The 19,976-nt window shown below is 32.3% G+C and overlaps 2 protein-coding genes, 1 long non-coding RNA gene and 1 other non-coding gene across 4 annotated transcripts; 2 read left to right on the forward strand and 2 right to left on the reverse strand.

The window, feature by feature from the left end:
* Positions 1-1,547: 1,547 nt before the first annotated feature.
* LOC113001155 (uncharacterized) lies at positions 1,548-4,621 on the reverse strand. The gene is made up of 5 exons (XR_005890915.1): positions 4,414-4,621; positions 3,641-3,957; positions 3,515-3,565; positions 2,638-2,718; positions 1,548-2,376 (listed from the first exon to the last, which is right to left on the reverse strand). It is a non-coding gene; the product is annotated as an uncharacterized lncRNA (long non-coding RNA).
* Positions 4,622-4,937: 316 nt separating this feature from the next.
* LOC100775614 (thiamine thiazole synthase 1, chloroplastic) lies at positions 4,938-14,041 on the forward strand. The gene is made up of 4 exons (XM_003522021.2): positions 4,938-5,095; positions 11,078-11,579; positions 11,760-11,942; positions 14,030-14,041. Exons 1-4 carry the CDS (start codon positions 4,938-4,940, stop codon positions 14,039-14,041), a joined length of 855 nt encoding a protein of 284 aa, XP_003522069.2.
* MIR10407D (microRNA MIR10407d) lies at positions 9,182-9,284 on the reverse strand. The gene has a single exon (NR_161678.2). It is a non-coding gene; the product is annotated as a microRNA MIR10407d (primary transcript).
* A 2,723-nt stretch (positions 14,042-16,764) lies between the features above and the next one.
* On the forward strand, positions 16,765-18,921 carry LOC100776161 (T-complex protein 1 subunit gamma-like). Its single transcript, XM_006577407.3, has 7 exons — positions 16,765-16,780; positions 16,970-17,094; positions 17,643-17,757; positions 18,048-18,115; positions 18,305-18,374; positions 18,670-18,753; positions 18,833-18,921. The coding sequence occupies exons 1-7, from the start codon at positions 16,765-16,767 to the stop codon at positions 18,919-18,921; spliced, it is 567 nt and encodes a 188-aa protein (XP_006577470.3).
* Positions 18,922-19,976: the final 1,055 nt, after the last annotated feature.

The following is a 19,976-nucleotide window of genomic DNA, read 5'->3' on the forward strand; positions in this document are numbered from 1 at the left end:
ACAAGGACACATCAATTTCATAATAATTTCTCATTGGGACATCAACTGGTTCACCAAACGTATATAATTGACACTTATAATTATAAGGATAGAAAAAAAATTAAAGAAACAACCCAAAACTCATTCCAATTTATACTCTAAAGATCCCTACACACGTCCTCACTAATCCCCAATTGTGAATAACTCATCCCTTACCTCTAAGCGGGCTCACATGTCTTCCGATAGCGATAGCGGCATCCCTGAGATTCCTCCAGTTTTTCTCCGACTACTCCAATAGAGTTCCCAAACGTTAGAGAGACGGAGAAGGGATTAAAGCCCCCATATGTACTGTCTTCGTGCAATTCCTTTTTCTCTCTCCATGAATACTATCTCGCAATTATCAACAGTGAAGGTGTGTGGAATTGAATCGCGAACCACATATCAAAATTTCATGAAAATCCAACGTTAAGGAAATCAAGATCGTAGTTTTACTGGGATGATTTTGGGTTTCTACGGGAAAAGAAAAGACTATGATGAGAAGTATATTTCTCTTAGGTCTAACATGATTTCAAAATTCCCAATGGTGGAATTAATTATAATTGAGTGGCGAACCTTGTGCTTAAATTTAATGACGATCCAACGGTGAATGAGTCCGAGATTGTCGTTTTTCTGAGACAGGTTTAATGGACTGCGGGAAAAAGAGAGTTTGGAGGAGGAGGAGAGGAAAAACGAATTGAGAGGATAAACAGTCGTAAAAGCTACCGTCTGACCTAACATATCGCTATTTATACCTAGGTGCTCACAACCTATTATTTACTCTATTTATTTATTTTTATTATTTTATAAAAACCAACTCTATTTTATTCCATATCAAATGAATAAATAAAATACATTTTTTATTTTCTCTCAAACCATTATTTTAATTAATAAAGTTATTTCTCCTTATTTATTTAATTATAAAAACCTCATCATTTTTCTAAAACTCTATTTATTTATTTTTAAATAACAATCCTTTTTAAATTAGTCTAAAAAAATGGAATGTTATCTATTTCTGAAAAATACAGGTTCGTCGATTTCACATCTCTCTACAAAACCACATCTACTGTGATATTCGTGAAGTTCTCTACAAAGGTCCTCATTAGTAGACTCAAGCCAAGCAATCCTTTCCTTGAGAACTTGTACAAGAAAAGCATCATGTTGTGCATGAAACTCTAATGTCATGCTAATTTGAAATGCAAGTTTTAGTTATGATAAATACCCACACTTCATCAACAGGAGCTCCTCCCCGAGAACAAAGTTTAGCCTGCAAATACTTCAACTGTTGGCGCAATTGTTGCATCTCATTGGAGATTAAATCTCGATTAACCTGTAAAATTAACAATATAGATTATAACATATGAAACTAGACCAAAATGAATTTCCTCATCTTCCTAAGGCAAAGAACAGGACAAGAACTTAAATAACAAAGAATTGTGGAAGCTTACTACACTTATTTTGAATATTGCGAGCACGGTTTGCATACTTGAGAGTTTCCTCAGCATTGATATTAGCAAGACTAATGTAAGCTGGGGAAAAGGTTACCATTTTGGAATTTGAAATTACTGGAATTGCATATTGCTTATCCACTAGCACCACTAGGCCTATATATTGAACCCCTTTAACCACTTCACAAGAATTAAGGAATTTAGTTGTTAGTATTAAATTTGCCAAAATTATCCTTAAATTAGCGGCACCTCATTCTCTTTATCTTTCTCTTCCAAATTAATCCATTTATCTCCACTTATGTTCTAACTAGTGATCTTCCATTATCCTCATGTGAGAGAGAATTTAAGAAATAAATTTACCACATTTACTGTTATTATAGATAAGAAAAACTATTAAGTAATTAAGGACATATAAAAAAAAATTATGCAGTAGACTTTTGCAGGGGATCTTATGAAAAAGATTAAGGTAAACTTGCCAAAAGGTTCTTATAAAAAGGACCCAAGGACATGTCAGTGGTGTTGGTGTAAAAAGTTTACAATGAAAGAATGTTAAAATTCACTTCAAACATTAAAATATTGCAAGGCACTATCCACAATGTAAAGAAATTGCTTCAATTTTCCAAAGTATCCAAACACAAATTGATAGCATTAAGTATCATTTATTTAGGTGAACAAGGAAGACTCTTAAAAAAAAGGAAGATTGAGAACTCATTTACCTGGATTGAGAAACCACGGGTGCAAACAAGAAAGATCAAATTACTCACTTTCGATAATTAAAGAGATCCCACCATATATTTCAAAGAAACTCAAACAACTGAAATCCCTGATTCTTATAGGTATGGTGCATCAATCTAAAGATGTTTCTTCATTCTTAAAAGAGGCAGTGGCTTCATTGTGTAAGTTTTTCCACTTCCTACATAAGAAGAAAGTTGTGTAAAGGTTCACAAATTATATTACAAATAGAATCATGATAGTATTAGTGCAAGCCAACAAAGTCACTTTGGCATGAAATAACAACCACAGGAGAATCAAAACCTAATTACAAAATTCAAGCATGTCTCTTTGACATACTACAAGCGTAGACATAATGAAACCATGTGGGAATATCTACGCTTATTTTTCAAAAACTAGAAAATTGGCAAACACATAATCAAATTCGAGAGGTTGTTCTCACCTGTTTGACCATATGCAAAGCAAGTTGCCTTCGTGCGTTGAAATATTATTGGAACTATGGGCTCTCTATTTCACGACACACCTAAGGAAATCAAAAGATTAAAAATAAAGCTAAGTTGGCCTATGTATTTGTCCATTTATTCTTTCAACCAAAGATTTAACTACATTATAGTTATCTCATCATTTGTAACCTCTTCGTTCAAAACGGCATCAAAAACAAATTCGTGCTTCTTTACATACTGAGTTAGGTCAACCTGTAAAGCTTTTAAATTTTAAAATGTTCAAATGAAAACATTTACTATAATACAATAGCCAAAAGCTTATAAAATGCACATACATGTGAAACATAAATGGGTAAATATTAATAACTGAGAAAAATATGTTGTACAATTGCTAGATTTCTAGAAAGCTTCGATAATTACAATATAAATAAACACAGATAATTACAGTATGTGGTTTTTACTCTTAACTGCATTTCTTGTCCTTCTAAGTGCTTCAACTAACTGCAATCAAATTTATAACCAAAATCCATCATTCCTTGTAACAACTCCAGCAACCATTCATTTTAGGGAGCAAAAGAATGAATAAAATCCGACTCCATTCATCCATTAAATGAGATGTCAATGTTCCATTGGGGGCAAAGAAGGTGAGACATGCTAATGGGACAGAGGATTTCCATCCAATCAGGAGATCACTAAAGTGATAAAAATGGAAGTTTCTTAATGAAATATTTTCTATGTATGGTCATACCGTCATATATTTGGAAATTTAAAATTGGCACAACAAGTTTGGCAATGAAATACTCACAATGAGCTCAGATGCAATAACATTAAGGAAAAAAAGTATCAAACTGTGAAGAGAACAAAAAGTTCTATTACCTCAAGTGGGTCAGTTTCCCCCTCCAACTCAACCATGACAGGTACATCATACTACTCAACCAGAAAGGCAACATGTTAGAAATAATCAATATGCAGAATCTTAAGCTCACAATGTCTTGAACAAACCTGATTTGAAGAGCACAGGTACCCAAAATCCTAGCATGCTCATACTTAGTCATATATTTTGATGTCTTTCGTGGCCGCTCCACTGGTTGTTCCTCTTCCTTATCCTGAGTGTCAATAGGCTCTTTAGTTAACTCATCATTTTTGTTCTCCAAATCTTCCTTTGCACCTCATGTTCATCAATCAATCCACCGGCCAATAATTCAATTAATTCATTCAGCGCTGAGTTCAATAACATGTATTTGTACAGATACAAAGAAAGGACATAAGACAAAAAAATTTGTACATCAATCTCGGCCTCTGGTGGCTCATCCTCGTACCTACATCACCACCCTTTATTCCATGAGAAACCATTCAATGAAAATATACAAATTACAAAATTCAGGGCTCTAACCCTAGCAAATTGAAGCGTGAAGACGAATTTTAAATGGGCGTTGGAAAGGGGCAAACGTGATCAAATTCAGTGGAGGAACACATGAAAAGTTTTTATTTTGCTTAATATTCACATGAAGCACAAAAAAAACTACAAGTGTTATCATGAACAAACCAAAAAAAATCTCAGGAAGAAAAAAAATGAAACACAGAATAAATACACAATACGGTGCAAAAAAATCCATTTTGGGGCACCATGAGTTGAAGAATTGCTCTCATCTACTGTAGGAATTAAGGGTTTTTAATAGGAAAATAGAATTAGGGAAAACCCTAATTTTTGTGTGTGTGAGAGAGAGAATGAACCCCATGTCGATATCCTCATAGTCAATCCAGTTTATACTCACCTTCATCGCTTAAGCCACTATTCTCGACGATCTGAAGCACGTCGAGAACCATGTCATTGATGTAGGGTTTCAGAAGCTACGACTCGTTAGAAACTAGATTTATCAACTCGGCAAGCTTACTTTTGAAGTGTTGGAAATAAGGCTTTTTATGTTTAGGAAAAGTGTTTAGGAATATTGGAGACTTTAAATAGAAACTTGATAGGAAGGAGAATTCTTTATGGAGGAGAGAACTTTGTATTTTTGCTTGATACAAATGTGTAGGATTACATCTCTATTTATACTACTCTAAGGAGAACTCTAGACACACTAATTCTAGAGAGTTCTCAACTCTAGAGATCCAAAGAGTATTCTAGAGAATATTACAACCATAAGAAATATCTAGACACTCCAAACACTACAAGAATTCTCTAGAAACATGACCCATAATTACTTAAGCCCAAAATAACTAAGTCTAAGGAACCAAATAATTAATTTAGGCCCAAATCAAGTTTATATTTCAACATGAAGTAGCTTCCTTTGAAGCCATGGAGGGGCGTCAAGATGTCAACCATGACCGTGCAGAGGAGCTTGTGCAACATCGAGGGCTAGAAGAACAAGCAGATCATGTCGACGATGGTGTCGAATGTCGCGATCTGGACGTCGGGCTAGATGACGACGACGCGAGGCAGCACATAAATGATGCGTGGACAACATGGATGACATGACGTGTGTGTGTTCCCTCAATGCATTGTGGATGAGAAAACAACATTCGTTTGGGAGGTTCGGGAAGACAAGCATCGCGACTTCATCGGAGGCAATAGAGGAGAGTAAAAAATCGAGTACCTCAGACTAGTTTTGGTGCATTTTGAAGATAATGGAATCAGTTTGGGGCGAGGCAGAAGAATATGGGGCGAGCGTTGTTGGTGTGACTGTATGAGAACGAGATAGTTGTGTGAGAGAAAGAGAGAGCACGAGCGAATGAGCATTTAGACTGAATGATTTTCAAAGTGAACACTTATTTCCAGAGATAGTTTTTATAAAACCGTTATCGTAAAAAAAGAAGGATAGGTTTTGATAAAATGGTTTTACAATTGTAAGTCATCACATACTCAAAACAAATCTAATGAGGTCCTAGTTGTTACTTAATAGTGATTGGCACTCAAATACTCAACTTTCAAATGAAGGGGAGAAGGGAATTTTGGCCTCACACTTAAGTTAAAAAAAACTCGTGACGACCTAATCATTGTTTATAATTATAAAAAATGTAGTTTTATAAAAACTACACTTTTTTTCCCTAATTATCAAACCATTTTCGAAAACTTGGTTGTCCCTTTTTATAATATCATTTTTTGATTTTTAGATGCAATAATTATTTTTTCTTTTAAATATATTTACTTTTTTATTCTCTCTCTTAAAATTAATGAAAAACAATTAAGGGGATTGAAAGATAAGAATGATAATTTTGGAATAATAAGATAAATAATTGACATATTTAATACAATTAATTAAATTAACTATTTTTAAAAGACATAAATTAATTAAAATAATCTTATAATCAAAGATAGAAGAAGAATTAAACTACACCTGCTTATCAATGGCCTAACTATCAATAATTGTGTCAATCTCGAGACCATCAATAATCGTATGTCATTATTCTACCAATTTATTGTAATGGTAAGCTTTTTCTCCCATTCTTTTGATTTGCTTTTGAAATGCCATTAACCCCTAAATGATTTTGATTTGTTGCTTCTAAAAAGTTTTATTTTTTTTTCATTTGTTTTCTCTTTATTTGTTCTTTATGTTCTCATTTAGTTTACTAATAAATGATAGATTTTTGGATTTATTCCATAAGATATTCAATATAACATAAAATAGAGTGTAAATGCTACATATACCTAATCACTGTTTGTAATTATAAAAAGAGAATGAGTCCATTTACTCCAAAATTAAGTTAAAAAAACCTACTCTCAATTTGAGCCATTTATCTTCTTGTAAATTAATGACTCAAATTAAACTATAGTTCCACACATGACCTCTTTCTTCCCAGTAACTGACCCCGTCTTCTCATCCAAAATGACAGAAATTCAGCTGCCTATAATGTCTACCAAAATGACATATATCGACTTCCTACAATGTCTATTGAAATGATAGAAATTGACTGATTGGTGACATTAGAAAATCAATTGAATGAATTTACATTTAATTTAAAAGAAAAATAATATTTCCTATTATTTTTTATATTCAAATGACCTGTGCCGATTAAAACTTATTGATAATAGTGCTTTGTTAAAAAATAGGAAGCAATTTCTAGTTTGTTTAAGATTCAAAATGCATGTAAGGTGGATGATGGAAGAGGATTAGACGTGCCTAGAATATAAGAGCAGACGGTGGATTATTTACAATCTGCGGTAGTTAGTTAAATTTTAGCAATTTTTACAATCTGCGGTAGTTAGTCAATTTCTACATTCAAAATCAGCTGATTAAGTGTAAAATGGGTCAAGTGACTCCCAAATCATGCATGTTCTTGGTAGATAGTAAGTGGGAGGAACTGATTTAGTAGAGAATTTGAATCCTTAACATATAAATAGGTCTAGTATTTTAAATCTAAAGATATAATCCATCCAAAATACAAATCTAATTTATCTACATTTATTTTTATCACTTTTCTTTATAAATTTTGTCTTTTATTACTTTCATTTCAAGTTTTCCCTTATAGTATTTCCTTTACCTCTTTCCTTTATCTTTTTTCATTTATTGTTTTCCCTTATAGTCATTCAACCCTTACTTTTCAACAAATCCTATCTTTTTCTTTCTTTTTCTTTTCACATATACCAAACATTTCGTAAAATAGTTTGGGAATTTGTTGTTTGAGAAATATTTTCCTCTTCAAAAAGATCAATCATTTGATCTCTATTTTAGAATCGTGTTGAAATAATTATTGATTGATTTTTGCGCGATAATACTCACCAATTTTTCTTCTTTTCATTTCTATCTTATTCATTTTTATTTCCTCTCTTTCCTTTCTCACAACCAAACATACCGTTAAAGACTTGTTTTCATGAAAATCCATTAGTTTTGCATGACTTTTGTGTGGCAAAAATAGTATTATTCTCATACAAAAATGGACAACATTACTTACACGTCTCTTTCATCTATGTTGCATTTACATATTTTAAACCAAATCAACAATTATCCATGTGAAGCAGGCTTATACCGACATTCGTCAATCTTGTTTTTGGTTTTGATGTCAGTGTCAACACTGAGAACACTTATTATGGTTATAGTACAATAGCATTTTATTTTATGTCGCCATTTTTGCTAGCTGATGTCGGCAAGCAGATTACGGAAATTTCATGGAAGACCTTGTCATTTTCATTTGTATAACTCGCGTGCTATATCTTATTTTTGTTCATTCTTATCTGAAGAACAAAAAATATATATTGAAAACTTGTATGAGTGAGAGTGATAACTGTACAAGGTAAAAACATGAGAAATAATGGTGATTTCTGACATCTTCAAATCTATCAAGAGGGTATCAACTATAATAAAGAAAGGGTCCAACGCATCATGTAAACAAAATTATGTGTATAATCAATCAGTTAACCTTTACAGATTTTATATTTAATTTTTAAATAAAATTCTGATTAAGATTCTTATATTCTTACATCAAACTTTTTTTAAAAAAATAAAAACGGTATATGATTGATTATTTTAAAATTATACGGTAAAAAGCATGTATTAAGAATATTATGTTGCAAAATTTAAGATAAAAAATATCCCGCGTGTTATTTTTTTATTTTAAAATTAATAAAAAAATAAAAAAAAATTACACTCTCATCCTTATATTTTTTCCAAATTGTACTTGATAATTCTTCTTTTTTCACCCTAAAAAAACTCCTTACTTATTTAACTCATATTACATTCAGATTATCTTCCTTCCTCCTAAACGCTATTTAATAATCTAACAGAAAATAAACACATGTTAGTCACATGACTTTTAATGAAAATTTATGTCTAAAATACTCTCAACTTCTTCCTCTTAACTCCATAAAAGACATGACATCATTTTTAACCTGAAAATATTTTAATACTCTTACTTCTTTTTCTTTTTTCTCTAATTGAACGTGAACCCAATTTTCTATTGGATGTGAACCCACCATGTTGTACGCATGTATTAACACCCTTCTTTTCTTTTAGTTCAATTTTTTTGGTGCGTGTTAAGTCGTTTGGTTGCTGCGTTTTTGTTGGACGTGTTCTCAGTAATGCTTATTGATTGAATATGGTCATTTGTTTCAAATTTTAGTATTTTGTTCATGCATTTGTGTTTTAGACTTCTTTTGTTGAAATATTTATTTTTTATGGCTAGGTGTTTGATATAATGTCTCAATCAAGAGTTGCATGTTCTTCAAGTGTTAACAATAATGAAGTAAGGGTCAAATATTAAAGGAAAAATTATTATTGCCTTAAGAAAGGTTCATTCACATGATTAGTTGTTAATTTTTTATTGAGTATTTGACAAAGATATTAAGGTAATTTTGTCTGCTCACATATTTCAATTGATGCTATTTAATGACGTTAACAGAAGGAGGATAAAAGTAATGTAAAAAAGGGAGGGGTATTAAGTGTAATTTGAGAAAAACTAAGAGGGTGCGAGTGAAACAAAGATGTTAAAGAAATTTTGTATGCTCACATATTTTAATGGGTAAATAGTCACTTTTGTTCCCCAATGTGTAATTCGCTAACAAATACATCCCTGAAAGATGAAAATACAAAATTTAGTCCTTGAAAGTGTAAAAAGTGCAACAAATATATCCGGCCGTTAACTTTCGGCCATTACTGTTAATAAAATAGCCTACGTGGCACAAAGTGACAAATTTGTTGCTGAAATGATTACCAACATGAATTGTTAGCATAGGGACATATTTTTCATAATATTTTTTTGACTTTTCATCTTCCTACTCTATTGACAAATGTGTCCTTGAAAGATGAAAATATAAAACTTAATTTCTGAAAGTATAAAAAGTGCGACAAATATATCTAAACGTTAATAATAGATTGTGACTAATTATTATTATTATTATTATTGTTATTATTATTATTATTATTATTATTATTATGTGTTTGTAATTTACTGTTATTATTCATTTAAATTTATGCAATATATTTTTTAAATTTCCTTTTAGTATATATATTTTTATTATTTTGATTTTCTTGTCAAATCTTAATCTTTGCTGTTAAAATTTTTTTAATCTTATATCTTATAATTTTATTAAATTTCTACTAAATTTCTCACTTTTAATCTTTAAAATTATTCCATATCCCAATTCCAACTTAAGTACCCTTATATTTAGAATGAAAATAATATGTCGAGAGTTTTGAGTAGAAAAAACACAACTGGCCACGAGACCAAATTTATTTATTTATATTTTAAAAAAATAATTTAATCAACAAGTTTTTTTTAAAATAAGTCTCGCAAAATTTAAACTAGATAAAGGTAAAGTGGAATTATAAGTCTTTTTTCTTAATCAATAAAATGTATATATATACCTCAAATATGAAAGAATCTCTTGGATAAACCTTATGTGCTTCCACTCAAGACAACACTTATTATACATAATATGAATGAAATAAAAACAGTTACTAACAAATAAATAACCCAAATAAATTTAAATAAAAAATACAATAATAATCAAACTAATACATAGGTTAACTTCAAAAAAAAAAAAAAAAAATAGAGAGGTTTATTTTTTGTCTTTGGGACGTAGAGTTGTATCTCTCGCTAATTTAAGGGTTGCAATGACTTTACATTCCATTTGGCATACTATGGCAGAGTACGTAATAAAGATTAATAATTAATTGAAGAAACAAAAAATTCAAGAAATCAAAGGCTTTCATTTTTTTAAATGGTAACTCAATTTTTTTATATCATAAAACTAAAGAAATTTATTTTATTTTGGAAAATAAGTAGTTATATTGATTAATTAAAAAACTAATTAACAATTTGAAAGATGGATAAATAGATAGATAATCAAAATATAAGAGTTCAAATCTTAAGTTGCATTTTACTGATTTTTTAATCCCTTTTTTCACTACTAGAAAAAGGTATTTTTACGACACCAATTCTACAACGGTTCTTTTGGAACCACCCTAGAAAACGAGTCAGTGACATTTTTGTAATTATCTTATGATAAAAGTCTTTTACGATGCACATTATAAGACGGTTATTGAAAACCGCTTTAGAATGTGTGTTGGTCATAACAACGGGTTTTATTAAAAAAAAACCATTGTTATCTCAATTAAATTTAAATTAAAAGCCCTAAATATGAGTGGTCATCCACGCGCAGCAGCGAAATTGCGATCTCTCGATCTCTTGAGGGGTTGTTTCCACTTCTTGTTTGAGGCGGCTCGTTGGATGAGGTGGTTGGGATTTTGAACGTGTCAGTGGACTTGATGATAGCTGACTCGGCGTGCTCCAAGAGCCACCGGACGGTGTCGCTGTTGAACTTGTGGTCGATCTCTTGGGTCAGTTGGAAGATCTGGGCGGCGCAGGCGGGCATTCGGATCTTGCGGCCGTAGGGCACCTCCCAGGCCGTGCTCTATGGCATTGGTCTCTCCGAGGACGACATGGCCAAGCCGCAAGTCGGCGTCTCCTCGGTTTGGTGCTAGGGTAACCGTTGTGTGACAGCGGACAACTCTTCTCCACCATGGTGGTTTGCAAGCCGGCGCACCTCTTCCTGGATGAGCTCGATGTGGCGTATGACGAGCAAGAGGACTACATTGTGATAAAGCACACGGCTTTGTTCACGTCCACCATCATGAGCAAGATTCTAGCGAGGCCCAACGTGAAGCGCTTCAACGCGGTGGTGGCGAAGGACTTGATCATGAAGGAAGGGAGGGTTGTGACCAACTTGGCTCTGGTTTCGATGAACCATGACACGCAGTCTTGCATGGACCCCAACGTGATGGAGGCTAAGGTTGTTGTGAGCTCTTGTGGGCACGATGGACCTTTAAGCGCCACTGGGGTTAAGAGGTTGAAGAGTATTGGCATGATTGATAACGTTCCTGGAATGAAGGCTTTGGATACCAAGAGTATTGGCATGGTTGTTGTGAGGCTCACTAGGGAGATTGTGCTCGGCATGATTGTCACTGGCATGGAGGTTGCAGAAATTGGTGGCTCCCCAAGGATGGTATGCACTTTCTATTTTAATTTTGGTCCTAATTACTTAAGTATATTATTAATATTCACAATATTTGTCTTTATTTTTTCTTTTTTTAAAATAAGACATAAAATAGAAGATGACAAAGATTATTGCTTTTTCAATATAGAATTACAGATGAAATAATGATATTGTTGGTGATATATGCAGGGTCCCTACTTAAGTATGATGTTTAAACTTACTTTCAAATTGATGGAACGTGTGGAGTTGAAGGCGTTGGGGAGGAACAATGCAATTGATGGAACATGTGGAGTTGGAACGGAAGAACCCCATCTTATTTTCGCTTCTACAGCTGAGTTCCATGATGGACTTGAGAGCATGATGTTGGATCAAGTGGCCTCGGAATAATTAAGAAGGGGAGGTTGAATTAATTATGAATGTGTCTTGACTAATTAAAAATTTATCCTTCTTAATGTTACTAGATTCAACTAGGCTTTTACTACTAAGTTATGAAAGTAAAGAAAAGAAACAATAACTTAACCAGAAGAAAAAATGACAATTAAAAGTACACAACAAAAATTAAAGAGTGTAGGGAAGAAGAAGACAAACACAAGATTTATACTGGTTCGGCAACAACCCGTGCCTACATCCAGTCCCCAAGCAACCAACGATTTTTGCGATTTCTTTCAACCTTGTAAAATCCTTTACAAGCCAAAGATCCACAAGGGATGTGTCATCCCTTATTCTCTTTGAACAACCAAGTGGATGTACCCTCCACTTGAACTGATCCACAAGAGATGTACCCTCTCTTGTTCTCAGTATAACAACCCAAGTAGATGTACCCTCTACTTGTACCACAAAGGATGTACCCTCCAATGTGTTAGGACAAAGAATTCTTAGGAGGTTAGTCCCTTGAATTCTATGTGAGGGGGATTCAAAAGATATCTCAGGCGGTTAGTCCTTTGAAATCTTTTGTAAGAAACATAAGATATCTCAGGCGATTAGTCCTTTGAAATCTTTTGTCAAGAGGGAGAAGGGAAGAAACAAAAGAATTCTCAGGCGGTTAGTCCTTTGAATCTTTTGGCAAGAGAAATAAGTGAATGAAGAAGAAGAGTAGCACAAGTTTTTGAACAATGAACTTTTCTTGGAAGAGAAAGTATTGAACAAAAACTCTATGAAAGAAATCTATTAATCATGAAAGGAATCAGTCTTTTTTCAGTATTATTTTTGAAATTCATGCCATGGTCACATATTTATAATCATTTGATGACTCAAGTTAAAGTTTGTGACTCTTGGCATTTTCTTTAAAAACTAGTCACTTTAAAAGTTGTGACTCTTTTGAAAAACTAGTCACTTTAAAAGTTGTGACTCTTTTGAAAATTAGTCACTTAAAGGTAGTGACTTTTAAAAAAAATCTTCAAAAACAAGTCACTTTAAGAATTGTGACTTTTGGTAATTTATTTTTCAAAGTAAGTCACTGGTAATCGATTACTATCAAGGTGTAATCGATTACACATCAACAAATGTGACTCTTGATATTTAAATTTAAAAATCCAAACGTTTAGAAACTCTGGTAATCGATTACAAGTATTATGTAATCGATTACACAAGTTTAAAATGATTTGAAAATGTTTTATCACTAGTTGTGACTCTTAAAATTTGAAATCTAACGTTTTAAAACATTGGTAATCGATTACAGCTTTGTAAATCAGTTTGAAAAACAATGTTGGCTACTGGTAATCGATTACTACCTTCTGGTAATCGATTACCAGAGAGTAAAACTCTTTGGTAAAAGACTTTGTGAAAAATTCTTGTGCTACTCAATGTTTTAAAAAACTTTTTTAGTACTTATCTTTATTGAGTCTTCTCTTGATTTTTGAATCTTGAGTCTTGAATCTTGATCTTGATTGTTCTTGAATCTTGATTCTTGAAACTTGATTGTTCTTGAATCTTGAAACTTAATTCTTAAAGCTTTTTGACTCCTGATTCTTTGGAACTTGCTTAACTCTTGATTCTTTGGCATCATCAAAATAATCTTGGAAGTCATTACTTCCACACATGATGTATGCCCATTAAAATTTTGGTAACTACAAGATTTTAACTCTCGATCATAAAATAATATTAATGATTGAAACATGATATTTTTAACTATGACATACTACATTGATAATGTGCTTATATCTTATGAGTTATGATCATATAAGTATTATTGAAGATAAGCTATACTGTTTTAGTACAATTATGAATGTGATGTTCCTTTTTTAAGTTAAAGCCTGTATACTAACACTTTTGAAGATTTAATTAATCATTAAAGAAATTTGACTCTCCAAGCTCTATATGCACTAGCTCTAATTGGACATCTCCCCTGAAGGTAAAATTTCCTTTCATGCAATTTATGCAATTATGCTTTTTGATATAGTCATATTCCCTTGTGCTGTTAGAATTCTTGTTAGTCCTGTTTTTATGCTCTCTATATGCAGATAGCTGCTTAAGTGGATTATTCTTGTTGGTCCTCCTAAACATTCCACATGCTCTGTAGCTTTAGCACCCACCTGGGTTAACTGTGAATTAGCCCTTTGATTAGTCCCGGATAAATACTGCAATGGTGTCATTATCTATGCGGCTCATTAGCAGTTGAGACATTGTGAAAGGTTCTAATACCAGTTGATAAGAACTCTGGGAAAACTACACCATAAAAGCTAGCTAATGTAGTTGGAGAGCCTAAGGCTTCATAAATTTTAACTAATAATAAAATTTGTTTGAAAGAATCTAATGTTAAAAATTACTATATGTTGCTAGCATACTCCTCAAAGTTTAAATATTCTACTAAACTTATATCATGTTTTATATATAGTTTATTAAAGCAAGTTCTCTTTTGTATTGTAGATGATCAATGAGAGGAGCCTGCTTGTGTTTGTTAACTCTTGCATGATGTGTTTCAGAAATTTCTTCTTTGTGCTTTGAGTGTACCAGTGCCCAAATACTAAAATTAATGACTCACCTAGTCTGGTTTTATCTCAGTGGTTACACTCACCTTAGTTACACCAAACATACAATAGTAATACAATATAATTATAGGAGGTGCTGATGTAATTTAAGCCGCTATTTGTAGCTCTTATGCCTAAGATATCTTAGATTCAGTACCTGTTATTTGATCCTTAGCCTACTATGTAATTCCTATTTTTTTGACTTTTTTGTACTTTCCTGAAGTAGAGGAGATGATAAGGGGGCTCACTCAGGTATCTTGGGAGCGTGCGGCAATTGGTATTTTTTTATTGTTTGCACCATTGCCCAAAACTTGAAGCTACAGTGGCTAGGCAGATACAGGCACAATTTCAAACCTCTGGCAATGGCAAGCAAGCTCTTCAGGTTAGTAGCTTATTTTGAACTAATATTGTGCTCATTTTTATCTTATATTGTGACAACCATGTATGTGAGCCTATGAGTTAGTTACTACTTTGGTATTGGTCTATCGATTTTACCTTCTTTTTTTTTTTTATCAATGTTAGATGAACCAAATAATAGCTAAGAGATTAAATAACTATTTGGTGATTTATAATTTTGGGAATCATTTTCTTATTTTTTTTAATTCTAGGGACCAATTTCACCAAAAATTATAATTTCGGAAACTAAAGGAGATTTTGTACAAGAAATGTGAAATAAACGAGAGTAAAGTAATTTACCCATTTATTTACCCAACAGGTAATTTTAAACATAGAAGGTATATTTTAATTTATAATTGTAACTATATAATTACTAGGGTTATATATATATATATATATATATATATATATATATATATATATATATTTATTGAAAATATCATATATATTTCACTTCTTTAAAATAAGGAGAGTATATTTAATTTATTTTAAATTATAAAATATATTAATATTTATTGATTAAAAATAAATACTAATATATATCAATAAAGTGTATTCCTCTTTTGAAGGCTAGCAAATAGCATTCATTCTTTAGTACATAGGTAGCAAATTAAATTTAGAAAACAAACATTGTCTATAGATCAAAGCAAGAAAGAGAAAACTGAAAAAAAAAAAAAAAAAGAAGATAAAAGCACATTACCATAAATTGATTTTTAGGATAGTTAATGTCGGATGATGATGAAGCAATTGTGATGAAATAAATAAATGTGCCTAAGTAAGAACTAAGAAGAAAAGAAAGACACGTGAGGATCTCTAAGTGGCTTACTTACACACTTATCCTTAAGTATCTCGTTCACTCGAGTAAAAAGAAAATAAAAATAGATAAATTTTTGAATTAAAATAGATAGTGATTGTTGGATGACCTTCAGCCATAGTGTGTGGAAGGGGAGGGGGCAGTGATTGTTGGATTCCCCCTCCTTCCATGGGTCTATGTACATGAATTCAGGTCAAGCTTCCGCTACTGGGGCTCTTCGAAATTATTGTGGCAATGTTCTGCTATCTTATGGGCTTGTGGGGTAGCTCATGCTGAGCTTTGGGCCATCTAACTGGGCTTCCATTACTTAGCGACGTGGATTTAAGGAGCTGATGATTTCATTTACTTAAAAAACAAGTTTTTAAGTATATTATGCTATTTTGTGGAAGAATTTTTTATGATCACTATAGGAACATTTTATGTTCTGTCCTTCAATATACCAATCTATATAAGTCTCATCACCATCAGGGAAGGGAAAAAATGATCATCTTTCTATTGAGGGGCTATTGGCATACTTAGATCAGATAGAAGAGAAATTTATTAACTTACAGTATTGCATATACTGATTAATGAAAAATGAGATTGATCTCTTGTTGTTGTTTAACACTCCAGTGTATGAAATTCTTCTGAAATTATTTTGTCGTTATAATAATTGAAAGTCTCATGGGAAAACGTCAATATATAGCTTTTAATGAATGAGATTCATTCAAAATTAACTAAATTTATATTTGATTTACATAGTAGAATTTGGATTCAAAGATTCATCACAATAACCTCCTCAATAACATACTTGCAAAGGTATTTTTTTTTCTTCTCATGAATTTTTACATGTAATTATTACAGCAAATTGTATCAGGTAATGAATAATATGCAACCATGTGGAAACAGATGCTTTTAATGGCTTTTCATGCTAATATAGCATTCTCTTTATATTAGCATTAATATAATATAAATTGTGCAGGACCTCACTTAATCAATTTCAGACCACAGGCTCGAAAATGTACCATTGCAATCTTCCATGACTGTTACAGATGGTTGGTATCATTTTTTCTTAGTAGACCATGAAATTGTGATTACCATGTTATTTATATGTTATTATTAATTTTGTATTTGATTGTTCTGAATCAGTTTCAATTTTTTTATTGGTCTTTTTAAAGGCCACAAATGCTTGATTGTACTTGAATGCATTTGTTATTAGTGATGCATTAAAATTGGTTTTTCAGACCCTGGTTACTATGAGGATGGAGAGTTTGGGATAAGATTGGAGAATGTGCTTATTGTCAAGGAGGCCGATACAAATTTCAATTTTGGTGATAGAGGTTACTTATCTTTTGAACACATTACCTGGGTAAGTTCTAATATGTTTATTATTAGTTTGTCTTTAGTTTATTTCCATGGGATGCTTATTTTGAAATATGTAAAAAGCTTTTGCACTTCATTGAATTAACAAATCAAATGCACAGCCTGATTCCTAAATCTTCTAGTTTGCTTTCGTACTTCTTCACGTACTGGTCCAAGTGCTTGGTCAGTTGGCCTTGCCTTAGTGCCTAGTTCACATCCTAGGAAGGCCCCACTACCTTGCTTAGTTCTTGCTGGTATTCCATTTTCACCCTCCAAGTTCTCATAATTTCCAATGGAAGAATCCAAAGCCCTGTCTTAACTGTGCCCTTATATTTGGGATGAACTCTTCATGCTTTGTATGTATAACTCCAAAGTAGTTATAGTATCTTTTTGTTTCCTCCTTTTTTGAGAGGGCTATGTGTCCATTGATGTGCTAGGTATTCAACAAAATAAACATTACAATGTATGTAATTATGTATTAATGGAAAAAATTTAAACCAAACAACACATTGTATCCATTCAGTCATTTAGTTCATCTTCTTGTCCATTCTCTAGTGCTCTTCATTTGACGCTTCTAATATGATTGATGTCTATCAGGCTATTGCTGATATAATTCGTACAACCTTGGGACCCAGGTTCATGTTAAAAATGCTATTTGATGCTTCAGGAGGTTAGTGTATTTATCTTTTAAATTATTTTGTAACTTAGTTATTGATGATTCTTGTGAATCATACCCTTTAATATTTACTTGTGAAAAGAAAAATATTTCCCGAGTTATGACTACAATGGTTGGGAAAGTTTTTTTGTGTGTGTGTGGGTGGGTGGGTGGTGGAGGTTATTGCAACCAGAAAAATGTTATTTCTTTAGTAAACATTGTTTCTGGACTGTGCAGGAGCATTAAGTATAGGTTCTGACTTAATTCTGTATTTGTTTGACACCCTATTTCCTTGTAATTAATAGGCATTATGGTGACAAATGATGGAAATGCTATCTTGCATGAAATAGATCTTGCTCGTCCTACTGCAAAGGCATGGCTTATCACTCTTGCTCCACTTCTTTGATATTTTCTTGCCATGCATAGATATTGATATATATTACTGTCTTGATCATTTCTTTTGTGAAACCATGGCTTTCTTTCTATGCATTGACTTTTTAAGGTTTAGTTGTTGTTTGGTGTGCAATTTTCTAATATTGCTATATTATTTGGATGGATGCAGTCTATGATTGAATTGAGTTGCACCCAAGATGAAGAAGTTGGAGATGGAACAACATCTATCATCATTCTTGGTATGTTTTGAGCATATGTAGAATTATAGATGATTTCTTTTTTAATATTGAATCTTCATCTAATTCTATACCTTTTGCCATCCTATTCCCGAAATTTTCTTTTAAATGATTGATAATTTTATTATGAAATTGAAACTGAAGGGCGAATGCTCCACTAATCAGTTTTGCTGTATTTTGCATGGTTTAGTAACAAGACATGGCTCTTGATTGATGATGCTAGATTTTATTGCGTACTTAATGGAGGGGTAGATCTTTATTTGATTTATTAGGCTATATGTTGTCTCCCCCCTTGTAGCTGGTGAGATGCTTCATGTTGCTGAAGCACTCATAGATAAGAATTATCATCCTACAATTATTTGCCGAGATAATTTGTCTATAAGTATTAATCAATGGTTCTTTTCTTTTCTAAAAGGATATTAGATTGTATATAATGACTTTTATAATGATGTTATCTATAGCTTATGACAAAGCTTTGGAGGATGCCATTGCTGTCTTTGACAAAATTGCTATGCCCGTTGATGCCAATGATCATAAGTTTTGTTGCTAAGCCTTTTCAATAATATACTGTGCTAGTTTGTAGAATTGTATTACTTTCTAATACGGTGTTTATCCAAACCATCTTAGAAAGTGAACTTTCTATGACGGTTGTTAGTTAATGACCGTCTTAAAAAGTATATTTTTTAAGACGGTCGTTAGCTGAGACCGTCTTAGAAAGTATCTTTTTAAGACGGTCATTAACAAATGACCGTTGTATAAAGTTCACTTTCTAAGACGGTTTAAATAAAAACCGTCTTAGAATGTATTCTTTTTAAAACTTTCTAAGACGATTCCAGCTAATGATCGTCTTAGAAAGATATCCCAGTTGACGATTGTCGTAGAAAGTTTGATTTTTCTACGACGGTTATCTTATAACCGTCATTAAAAATCTCAAGTTTTCAATAACATTAGATATAACAATTGTTTATAACCGTCGTTGAATACGTGTTTTAACCATCGTTAAATGTCTTTATTGTAGTAGTGTTTGTTGATCTCCTATATAATTCATTATTAACGTTCGTATATATTTGTCGCACTTTTTATATTTTCAGGAACTAAATTTTGCATTTTCATCTTTCAGGGATGCATTTGTCAGCAGGGTGAGAAGGCGAAAAGTCAAAAAAATATTATGACAAATATGTCTCTATGCTGACAATTCATGTTGACAATCATTTCAGTGACAAGTTTATCTCTCTGTGCCACGTAGGCTATGTTATCAACAGTAACGGACGAAAATTAACAGTCGGATATATTTGTCGCACTTTTTAAACTGTAGGGACTAAATTTTATATTTTCATCTTTTAGGGACGCATTTGTAAGTGAATTACACATTGAGGGACAAAAGTGACTATTTACCCTATTTTAATTGATTTTAGTTAGCGACGTTAACAAAATTGAGGGTAAAAGTAATTAAAAATGGAGAGGAGCATCGAGTGCATTTTAAAAAAAAAAATTGGGGGTAAAAGTAGGCAAATTTACTTTACAGGGTTTGTTTTAGAAACTATTTACGGAATGAGGTCTCATTTATAACAAATTACGGAGGGGATCGGTTTCTTACGTGGGTGC

The sequence above is a fragment of the Glycine max genome, chromosome 3 (assembly GCF_000004515.6).
Source record: "Glycine max cultivar Williams 82 chromosome 3, Glycine_max_v4.0, whole genome shotgun sequence".
Classification (NCBI taxonomy): Eukaryota; Viridiplantae; Streptophyta; class Magnoliopsida; order Fabales; family Fabaceae; genus Glycine; species Glycine max.

What these genes read in the sequence shown, in the direction of transcription:
- LOC100775614 (XM_003522021.2), top strand. Translation starts at nt 4,938, where the DNA reads ATGGAGGGGCGTCAAGATGTCAACCATGACCGTGCAGAGGAGCTTGTG. An exon ending in AGGCAGCACATAAATGATGC is followed by an intron (nt 5,096 to 11,077) that starts GTGGACAACATG and finishes GTTGTGTGACAG; the next exon opens with CGGACAACTCTTCTCCACCA. An exon ending in TTGGTGGCTCCCCAAGGATG is followed by an intron (nt 11,580 to 11,759) that starts GTATGCACTTTC and finishes TGATATATGCAG; the next exon opens with GGTCCCTACTTAAGTATGAT.
- LOC100776161 (XM_006577407.3), top strand. An exon ending in GCTATTTGATGCTTCAGGAG is followed by an intron (nt 17,758 to 18,047) that starts GTTAGTGTATTT and finishes TGTAATTAATAG; the next exon opens with GCATTATGGTGACAAATGAT. An exon ending in TTGCTCGTCCTACTGCAAAG is followed by an intron (nt 18,116 to 18,304) that starts GCATGGCTTATC and finishes GGATGGATGCAG; the next exon opens with TCTATGATTGAATTGAGTTG.